General features: G+C 44.2%; 1 protein-coding gene across 1 annotated transcript in view; it reads right to left on the bottom strand.

Moving 5' to 3' along the window:
- The window catches only part of LOC119429235 (Na(+)/H(+) exchange regulatory cofactor NHE-RF2-like), a 25,891-nt gene that overhangs the window by 7,116 nt on the left and 7,389 nt on the right, over positions 1 to 11,386 (bottom strand). Inside the window, exons 4-5 of the mRNA XM_037696905.1 lie at positions 10,457 to 10,528; positions 202 to 334 (exon numbers count right to left, since the gene is read on the bottom strand). Coding sequence (XP_037552833.1) covers positions 202 to 334; positions 10,457 to 10,528 — 205 coding nt within the window. The remainder of the gene's footprint in view (positions 1 to 201; positions 335 to 10,456; positions 10,529 to 11,386) is intronic.

Consider the following 11,386-nt stretch of genomic DNA (forward strand, 5'->3'; position numbering starts at 1 on the left):
CTTACACTTTGCTGGATTTTTTAACTGGAGTATTGAACATGAACTTTGGTGTATCTGATAGATTTATTTTAAACATTCATGTTAAAAACCTCTCCCTTTTTGTCCTTTATTTTTTAGGACTTTCAACACCAAATTTTACAGACTCATTGTTGTAAAAGTGTATTGAGTAAAGTGTAAAAAGGTGACTGCAGTGGAAGTTACCATTTATTAGACTGATGGTCATTCCAAGACCATGTTCTGCATGTCTGGCAATGTGACACAGTCTTGGTCTGGACCATTCCTCCCCTTTGGTGGCTTTGGTAAGCATATGGAGGTCCACACCCAGAGATACGGCCTTAAAAACACAAACACTATGGTTGAGCTAATGGCAGTAGTGTAGTGGCTTTTACTACAACTGATACTGGAATTATTAAAAAAAGCAATTTGACACTCTGATTATCATGATGTCGTATGTTGGACCCCAAAGTGGCAGACTGAGGAAGAAGACACGACAACCAGGAATAAAAAATAAGTGTTCTTTATTTACAGGTGAGTTGGAGAGGTGAGCTGGAAAAGAATGGTGGAGAAGTGAGTATCCAATATTGTTGACTTAGATTCTTGAGATGAACAAAGTCGTCTTACTTGTTGTTGTAGGGGAAGGCGCAGAGGGAGAGTTGAGGTCCTGGTTTCTATGGAGATGAATAGGTGAGACATGGTAGAGAGAGGAACAGGTAGACCCAGTAATTTGTTTAACCGCTGATGAGACCAGACTCTGCTGCTTTTGTAGGTGCACCGTGGAGTGCTGGACGAGGCCTGTGGAAGGACTTCAGAGGAGCAGGACATGGAGGTCCCATAGGCAGAAGTTGTCCCAGCAGTGGAGAGATGTCTGGCTGCAGCTTAAGTAGGCAACCACGATCAGTCCTCCTTAGGAAAACAGCAGGTGGATCTCATCAGGGTAATTAGAGATGAGCTATGGAGAGAGTGAGTGCAGACAGGCCAGGGAGAAACCAGGGATCCTACAGAGCCCCCCCCCCCAAGAACCGCCTTTTGGCGGTTTCCACCTCTTTTCAGGGTGGTCCCTAAAAAAGTCAGAGATGAGAGTGGGGTCCAGGATCCGTGACTGAGGAACCCATGAACGTTCCTCAGGACCGTAGCCCTTCCAATCTACCAAATATTGAAAACCACGGCCCCGACGTCTCACATCTAGAAGGCATCGGACCATGAACACAAGGTTGTTGTCAATCAGACGGGGGGGGGGGGGGTGGAGGGAGGTCGGTAGGAGGGTGTAACGGACTGGTAGTCACTGGTTTCAGGAGGGAGATGTTGAACGTAGGGTATAACTTCATGGAAGCGGGGAGTTGCAGACGTACAGCAGACCTATTTATTAAATTGACCACAGGGAAGGGACCAATGAACCATGGGGCCAGCTTGCGAGGAGTGTCCTTGAGAGTGATGTCCCTGGTGGACAACCACACCTTCTGCCCGACCTGGTAGGCGGGTGCCTCTGTCCGATGTTTGTCAGCGAACCGTCTGTTTTGTTCGACTGACCTGGAAAGAGCCCTTTTGGTGACATGCCAGGTCCTCCTGCAACGCCTGATGTGAAGGTGTACAGAAGGAACGCCTACATCCACTTCTTGTGAAGGAAACAGAGGGGGGGAGTACCCCAGTGAGGCTTCGAATGGATACTTCCCTGTAGCAGCGGACACCTGAGAGTTATGGGCGTACTCGACCCATGGTAACTGTTGGGACCAAGAAGATGGGTTATTGAGGGTGACACACCTTAGCATGGCCTCCAGTTCCTGGTTACACCGCTCAGTCTGGCCATTCGACTGAGGGTGGTATCCTGAGGACAGACTGGTAGAGGCATCGATTGCCTGGCAGAAACCTCTCCAGACCTGTGAAATAAACTGGGGGCCCCTATCTGAAACAATGTCCACAGGGATGCCGTGAAGGCAAAAAACGTGTACGGTTACCAGTTGGGCTGTCTCCATAGCAGAGGGGAGCTTAGGAAGAGGGATGAAATGGGCAGACTTGGAAAAACGATCAATAATTGTGCATATGGTGGTGTTACCATCGGAGATGGGTAGACCGGTAACAAAGTCGAGGGTAATGTGGGACCAGGGGTGGCTAGGGATGGGAAGGGGTAACAACAGCCCCGCCGGGGGTTGATTGCTGTGTTTGCTTCGTGCACAGGTAGGACAAGCTGCGACGAAGTCCCTGACATCCTTATCCAGGGTGGGCCACCAAAAGTGAGATTTGGTGAGATGCAGCATGCGGCGGATACCTGGATGACAAGTAAACTTTGCAGAGTGAATCCAGTTAAGTGCCTTACTGATGGCGGAGGAAGGGACAAATCTCTTATCCCTGGGGCCAGTACCTGGGTCTGGTTCAGTCTGCTGTGCATCCTGAATCACCTTGTCGATCTCCCACGTCATGACGCCCACCATGCAGGATGGAGGAAGGATGTTGGTGGGAGTATTGAGTTATTCAGCTGTGGTGAACTGCCGTGAGAGGGCATCCGGTTTCACATTACGTGACCCTGGAATGTATGAGATGGAGAAATGAAACCTGGCAAAAAACAGTGACCATCGTGCTTGCCAAGCATTGAGTCTCTGCGTTCTGTAGATACGCCAGATTCTTATGGTCAGTGAGGACAATAAATGGAGACTCAGCTCCCTCCAACCAGTGGTGCCACTCTTCCAATGCCATCTTTATGGCCAAAAGCTCCCTATCCCCAACATCGTAGTTGCTCTCGGCTGGAGAGAGGCGTCGAGAGAAAAAGGCGCAGGGATGAAGCTTGTTATCCTCCACTGACCTCTGAGAGAGAACAGCCCCCACCCCAGATTCGGAGGCGTCCACCTCCACCACGAACTGTCTGTTGACATCTGGGTGAGACAGAATGGGAGCCATTGAAAACAGAGTCTTGAGATCAGCGAAGGCCTTCTCTGCCTCTGGAGGCCAACTAAACCTCCTGAGGGAGGACGTTAATCGGGTTAGAGGGGTAGCAACTTTACTATAGTTCCTGAGAAAGCGCCGGTAAAAGTTAGAAAACCTCAGGAAGTGGTGGAGCTGCTTGCGTGTTGTGGGAGTGGGCCAGTCCACTACAGCTTTTATCTTATCTGGATCTGACCTTACCCGTCCTCTCTCAAATATGAACCCCAGGAAGGAAACTGTAGAGACGTGAAATTCACATTTTCCTGTCTTGACATACAGATGGTTCTCTAGCAGTCGCTGTAAGACAGATTTCACATGATGAGTATGTTGTTCCTTATTCTTGGAATAAATCAGAATGTCGTCTAGGTAGACAAAGACGAACATCCCGAGAAAGTCCCGAAGCACATCATTCACCAGAGTCTGAAATATGGCAGGGGCGTTGGTTAAGCCAAAAGGCATGACCAGGTATTCGAAGTGGCCCATAGGAGTCTTGAAGGCGGTTTTCCATTCATCTCCCTGGCGTATGCGTACAAGGTGGTACGCATTTCTGAGATCTAGTTTGGAAAATACTGTTGCCTCCTGAAGTTGCTCATAGACTGAGTCAATAGGTGGGAGAGGGTACTTGTTTTTAATTGTGATCTGATTGAGCCCTCGATAGTCTATACATGGCCGTAGACACTTATCTTTCTTGGCCACAAAAAAGAAACCGGCGCCCACGGGAGATGTGGATGGACAGATGATTCCACTCTTTAAAGAAGCCTCGATGTACTCCTTCATTGTTACTCTTTCAGGACCAGAGATATTATACAGCCGGCTAGTGGGTAGTGGAGCTCCGGGTAACAGTTCGATAGCACAATCGTATGGCCTGTGAGGGGGTAACAACTGCGCCTTCTGTTTACTGAAAACTGGAGCTAACGAGTGATACACTTCCGGTACCGTAGATAAATCAATGGGTTCACTGGGGGTTTGCTTAGCGGAACTTGGAGATATGGCTGAGCGAAGGCATTTGGCTGAACATCGCAACCCCCAACTGTCGACACGACCCTCCTCCCAATTAATCTGAGGGTTGTGTAACTTTAGCCACAGATAGCCCAAAATGAGTGGTGACCCTGGTGTCTCGACAATAAAAAAATTCACCCATTTCTTGGTGATTTCCAGATACCACCAACCTTACTTTTATTGTTTTGTGTGAAACAGATGATATGGTTTGACCAGTGAGGGCGGAAACTGAGATGGCCTGGTCCAGCTTCAGGGCCGGGATCTGTAGTTCGTTCACCAAGCTCTGACTGATTAAATTTTGTTCTGCCCCGGAGTCAACCAATGCCTGGACAGAGAAATTCACAGTATTAACAAACAGAGTAGCGGGCAGTTTCAAATGATTAGCAGGAGTAGTAGCAATCGTACCCACCGGTATCTCCTGTTTAACTGGTGGGCTTACTCTTTTACCCGCAGAAAACAGGCGGATATTGTGTGTCCCTTCTTTCCACAACACAGGCAGACCTTGTTTTGTATGCGGTATTGTCGTTCCTCCGGCGTCAGCCGAGTGCGTCCGATTTGCATCGGTTCGGGTTCAGAGGGTGACGTAATCGGAGCAGGTAAGACATTTCCGGGTGGCGAGTGCTCATGGGAGTTGTAGTTATTCTCGACCTGACGTTCTCGTGCTCTGTTATCCACTTTAATCACTAAAGCTATGATTCCGTCAAGGTCGGGAGGTAATTCTCTAGTAAATAGTTGATCCTTGATATTACTATTGAGAGAATTAAGGAATGCACTACGTAGTGCCGTCTCACCCCAACCGGATTCCTCCGCGATGATGCAGAAGTGAATGGAAAACTTGGCCACCGTCTCTTCCCCCTGCCGGATTGAAAATAGTTTTGGGTGGCCTCCTCCTGCAGCAAAGGACAATGAAAGACCTTGAGAAAGTCTCTGATGAAGTCAGTAAATGGCAAGGCCTCGACAGGACGTCGGCAGAGGTAGGTGTTGGCCCACTGGAGTGCTGGACATTTCAGAGAGGCAACAATATATGACACACGTGAAGAGTCAGAAGAGTAAGTTACCGGAGCACGGCTGAATGCCAGATTGCACTGAAGCAGAAAACCACCACACTTCCTTGTGTCACCCTCAAGAAACTCTGAAGGCTTGATGTCAGGTTCTCTGATATGTTGACCATGCCGGTTTGCCGTAGGGTCCATGGTTGTGGGCTGTTCAAGAAAGAGAGATGGGTTATCGTTTGTCCTTTGTTGAAGAGAAAAAACAATATTACCCAATTCTAGGAGATTTTCTTGAATAGTTTCTTGTCGTTTCAGAATGTGCTGTAGAGCTAGAATCTGTGAAGCTCCTCTATGACTACTTCCTGGTTGAAGTGGGCCCTCCCCAGTCGTTCCAGAGGGGCCAGTTTGGCTGGGACAATCTATCATGATGTCATATGTTGGACCCCGAAGTGGCAGACCGAGGAAGAAGACACGACAACCAGGAATACAAAATAAGTGTTCTTTATTTACAGGTGAGTTGGAGAGATGAGCTGGACGAGAATGGTGGAGAGGTGAGTATCCAATATTGTTGACTTAGATTCTTGAGATGAACAAAGTCGTCTTACTTGTTGTTGTAGGGGAAGGCGCCGAGGGAGAGTTGAGGTCCTGGTTTCGATGGAGATGAATAGGTGAGACATGGTGGAGAGAGGAACAGGTAGACCCAGTAATTTGTTTAACCACTGATGAGACCAGACTCTGCTGCTTTTGTAGGTGCACCGTGGAGAGTGCTGGACGAGGCCCGTGGAAAGACTTCAGAGGAGCAGGACATGGAGGTCCCATAGGCAGAAGTTGTCCCAGCACTGGAGAGATGTCTGGCTGCAGCTTAAGTAGGCAACCACGATCAGTCCTCCTTAGGAAAAACAGCAGGTGGATCTCATCAGGGTAATTAGAGATGAGCTGTGGAGAGAGTGAGTGCAGACAGGCCAGGGAGAAACCAGGGATCCTACACTGATTTCTGTATTGACAGCAAAATCAGGGTTTATTTAAGACACTGTGGAAAAACTGAACAGCTTGAAGACCAAATAAAGAAAAAAACATCTCTGGGATGTTCTCAGACCCATTTTTATACACTCCTGACAAACACACACACACAAGTTGTTTTTGGCCAACATTTGTCCAATACAAACGTTCTCTGGACATACGCCCATACTTCCATATAAGAAGTTGTTATTGACTTATCAGTATTTCCTACTTGAGAAACATTTTTCCTGGATCTGCATCCAGATAGTTGGCACACGTTCCTCGTCCTGTACGATAAACATTCTTTTCAGACCATTCTGACTCCAAAACCATTTCCATATTTGTTAACACTACATCTTGCTGGGGCCATGTTATAAAACAGATTGTCCCATTATTAAAAAAAAAATAACCTCTTAAATCCCACAATCCTATTGTCCCATTATTTACAAAAAACTCTTAAATCCTACAATCCTGCCTGTTTGAGAAAATTCCTCAAATAAACTAATGCTAACAAATTTTCTGTTATATTTTGTGATACATAAATATTTGAGTGTGAGATTATAGGTAAGTGTGAGATTAAATTATCCTTATACGAGTTTATATTGTGCTGTACACTGTGATAAAGTGATAATGTAAAATAGTGGTGTTATAGCAGCTAAAACCTATTATCTTACTTAAAATAAAGTGTGAACACTCAGTCATTTAATCGAATAGTTGCCATTGCTTCCTAAAGAGCCAAAAAAAAAAAAAAAAACCTGTTGCTGTCATTTACAGGAAAAATGTCTCCTCAGAACTAAACCCCTCAAGCTAGCTTCTGCCATTTCATTCCTTAAGGTAGCAAGCAATGTCATTACTTAAATAAAAAGTCTGTTCAACAAATTGTGATTATGTGTTACAATCAATACTGCATTGAAATAAATGAAAAATGTCATATAACACTAGTTACCTGAAAATCAAAAGGTATGAAGAAAACTCGAGTTCTTATGGATAATATGTGAAAACTGTTATGAAAAAAGTTATAACCAAAAATACCCAAAATCAGAATATGGTAGGTGGTAAGTGCAAATATAACATGATAAAATATAAAACAGATAAAAAATGTAACATATGATGGAACACAAACTTGAAAATGGTGTCTTAGTTGTTGAAAGACATAAATGATTTGCTTCAGTCCCATACTTTAAAGATAATCAAGACACACCAAGAAGTGTATAGGAAATAAAAGACTGAAACTTGATGAGGTGGAACGAAACTATGTACACAGGGTCCAAGTTACATATAACAAAAATACATATTGAAAAGAAAAACAGTAGTAAGATCCAAGACATGAACTAAGAAATATGCTAAACTAAAAATATTTTTTAATTTATTCAATCTTTATTTAGACAGATAAGTCATATTGAGCCTAGAAGACTCATTTACAAGTGAGATCTGTTTAGACAGACAAAAAGTAGTGAAACTGGACACGTAAGAATTGGAAGTGAAATAATTCCCATCAGACTTTTTTCCTGCCTGAGAAGAAAAAACTCTGATATTAAAAAACACCTTGCACAAACAAGCACATAGTGAAGTAGACATTCTGCAGAGGGGGGACGACGAGAGCGGTGAACATGATCATAGATGTTCTCGAGGTCACTGCAAAAGTTTTGATAAAGATAGAATAATCAGCCAGTGTCCTCCAGTGAGATCCGTAAACATTCTCGAGGTATGTCGAGGAATGGCCAAGAATAACAACTATGAGAATCCAAGAGTCCTGAAATGAAGTTTATTCAGCTGGTTTCATCTGGTTATCAGTTGAAAATTCCTCAGGGAGGGGGTGATGAGCATCAGATCACATGTTCTCCAGGCGAATTCAGATAAGATGGCCTTCAAGGCCAGCCAAGGGAGCCAAATTCAGATAAACACACAGTTGTTTTGAGGACAGGCAGAACTTAATGACATCTACCTTGAGTCTGTGTTGGGCCACTCGGTTCCAAAGTGTCCAAATTACATGGCCACACTGATGGAACGTGAGTGAGTAAAATCCCAGAGATCTGATCCATTCTGCCCAAAGCATTTGAGTCTAGGTACTCGAGACACGAACCAAGCCATCATGAATGCAAGGAGCATGATCGGGTCCAAATTTGCTGCCGACGACTTCCTTGATTGTAGATAAAACCAGCAACCAGCCGAATCCAAAAGCAGGAACCAGTTATTGTAAATCCAATTAAATATGTGTCCTTAAAATCCACAAATGGCAGCAGAGATAGACACATCATCAAGTCTTTCAAGTCGATGAGATATCTAGCTGCGTGCATGCCAACAGGGCAAATTGGCTCGCCTAAAGCCTGTCTTCTCTTCGAATATAATAAGCACTAATAGTACAGAACAATGCGCCAAACAACAGCAGCACGAACATGAGTATGTGTGAAAAGATGAGGACATATGAACACAGCAACATGAAATAAATCAGCAGCATGAGATCAACATTGTGGATAGTCAGCAGCGCATAACAAATAAGTGGCATTACAATGATTTCTCTGTGATTTTTCCACAGTAATTTTCACAGAGATAATCCTGACTGAATTCATGAGTCTAACAGGGTAGAAGTTGTTCCTCATCCTAGTGGTTCTACACTTACTGCTCCTCAACCTCCTTCCTGAGGGGAGCTGGGCCAAAAGTGTGTGTGCTGGGTGAGTGGGGTCCTTCATGATGCAGGTGGCTCTCTTCCTGCATCTGGAGGTGTAGATGTCTGTGATGGTGGGGAGACTGACTCCAACAGATTTATGTGCAGCCTTCACCACTCTCTGCAAAGCTTTTCTTTCTGCAGCTGTGCAGCCTCCATGCCACACGTTCATGCTGGAGCACAGGATGCTCTCCACTGCACACCCGTAGAAGTAGGTGAGGACTGAGCATCCCAGACATCTCTGATGATCTTTCTTGGTCAGGCTGGTAGTGTTGTTGCCACAGCTGAGGTTGTCTCATTCAGGAGTACACCCAAGTACTTGTAGCTGGAGACCACTTCCACTGCAGATCCTCTTTTTATTCGGTGTGTGTGGGTGTGGGTGTTCCTTCTGAAGTCCACGATCATGATCATCTCCTTTGTCTTCTTCGTACTGATGTGAAGGTTATTGTCCTTGCACCAGCTCTCCAGGTGTTCCACCTCCTGCCTGTAGCTGGACTCATCATTGTTTGTGATACATCCCACCACTGCTGGAGTGTCATTTTCTCTCCAGGTTTCTAGATGCTGCTTTAAAGTATGTAACTCAGAAGTGAACCAAATGGTAAATGGTACACTTCGGCATATGACTGCTGGTAGACTCGAACCCCCAACTCTTGCATTAGAGGACGACTGCTCTAACCACTCAGCCACAGCCGCCCAAGGATCCAGCTTCCTCTGACTGATTACTTTCTTTTTCAGCTGAGTAATTTTATTAAGTGAAGTTTGAATGTGAATACAATGAAGTTGTAAAATTATAAACAAGATCATCTAAGTCACAAGACCATACACTTTCCATGAAAAAGTAGAAAAAAGGGCTTTCAAAGGGTAGAACACATACTGTAATTAAGTACATGAACCTTTTGCATTTTGACTACAGATTCCAGTGTGTTTATTTCAACAATTGTAAATCCAGTTGGTGATGAGGCCATGTGTTGTCCCACAAGTTTTACGTTTGGACACTCCAAAGAGCTGCTTCGTCATCACCTGACTCAGACCAGCTATGAAGAATGCTGAATTTGAAGCTGTTAGTATAGAAGAAAAGAGGAAGACCACAGAGAATGTTCATAGATATAATTAAGGAGGATATACAGAGGGTTGGTGTAACTGAGGAACATGCTGGAACAGGAGAAGGACCCTCAATTAAGCAGAGCATTCAGAACCCAACTTCACAGCTATTTCCAGCTCTCATTAATCTATCATAAAGTAAAGCTGCATCTGTTGTGCACTTGTCAATGTACTGTGTATTATTTGCACTCATCATGATCAATAACTCCTCTTTTGGGAACGTTCTGCAATGTCCTTCTGCTCATGTTTGTGATGTCTGATATTAACAGTCCCATGTAATCACTCTTACTGCGACCAGTCAGGGAGGAACAGAAGGAACTAGTTGTTTTGATATCCTCAAGGGCTGATTGATATGATTTTGTTACGATAGAGTTGATATGGTATTGTGACGTGCCTTCAAGCAGAGTTCTTGACTCAGATCCACTTCTTCCTGTCTGAAAGCGGACCTTTCAATGACGACTCGGACATGGAGGGGAGAAGCTGAGGCGTAGGCTGGAGGTTATTCTACAAAAATAACGTCCGATTTAGGAAGTTAAAGCAGACCAGGGTTTTACATGAATGAGAGCACTAATAAGAGTGTTGTCTTGTAATTGCATGTTCTGTGAATGTTGGACTGCTCTCCAAAGCTTTGTAAATAAATCTGATGAAATACACCTTGGTCTGTTTGGGAATATCTTTTTTTCCACGACACACTTAAAAAAAACATTGGAGTCAAAGCTGGTCACTACAAAAGTGGGAACAACACATTTGATTTAGTTCATTGTAAATTGTTACAGTAACAGTTTACCTCTTCATACTCTTCTTTCTTCAGCACCAGGAGGAACAAGTCCAAACCACATGACTGGATCTTCTTCACAACCTGTTCAGATTTAAAGAACAAAAACAGGAGCACATGACTATTATTTACATTCTCTGTAACAGTGTTACCCTTGAAAATACTGTTTACACTGGGTTGAAAATTTAGCCACTTATATAAAGTTTATTTTACACAGGAAGGGGGTGGGGAGGTGGGAAAAAAATAACATTTTAGGAGAGGGTTATCCCATTGCATATACAGTATAATCATCTATCCATCCATCCATCCATCCATTCATTTGTTTAGTGCTTGGGCCATGGAGAAAAAAGGTCCAGGAGGGAAACTCAAACCTCCCTCTCTCCAGCTCCTTATGTTTTTTTTAAGGTGTTTCCAGATCAGAGGATAAATAAACCTCCTTCTGCATGCAAGAACTTCTGTTCTGGTCTGCTCCAGGGTTTCCTTACAGCGGGGCAGACCGGATAGTCATCATTCAAATGGAAGTACCCAGGAGGCATTCTAATCAAATGCATGTCCATCTCAGCTGAGTCATTTTTAACACTATGCTTATTACATTTTTAATATTTTTAACCAACAATTAAAACATCCCTGCAACCACCTTGTCATTCACACAGATATACACAAAATCACAGTTCCAACTGAGGTCCAGAGGTCTGTTTCCCAGTGTCTTGGATTTTCTTTTTCAGCACACTGAAAGCGATCCGCCCATACTTTCTTCCTCTTACCATCCTAATCGCTCTCATTCCAAATTAGCAGCACTTGGTGAACCTGGTGCATTGCCCACTCAGTTCCACATTCCTGATCAGTTGTAGTTTTTGATTATGTTCAAAAATCTTCCCAGTCTATTCTACTGTCCCTCATAAACAAATCACCCAGATACTTGAACTCCTCTGCTTGAGGAAG

This window comes from Nematolebias whitei, unplaced genomic scaffold (genome assembly GCF_014905685.2).
Source record: "Nematolebias whitei isolate Nwh7 unplaced genomic scaffold, NemWhi1 Nwh_scaf_158, whole genome shotgun sequence".
In the NCBI taxonomy this organism is placed as follows: domain Eukaryota; kingdom Metazoa; phylum Chordata; class Actinopteri; order Cyprinodontiformes; family Rivulidae; genus Nematolebias; species Nematolebias whitei.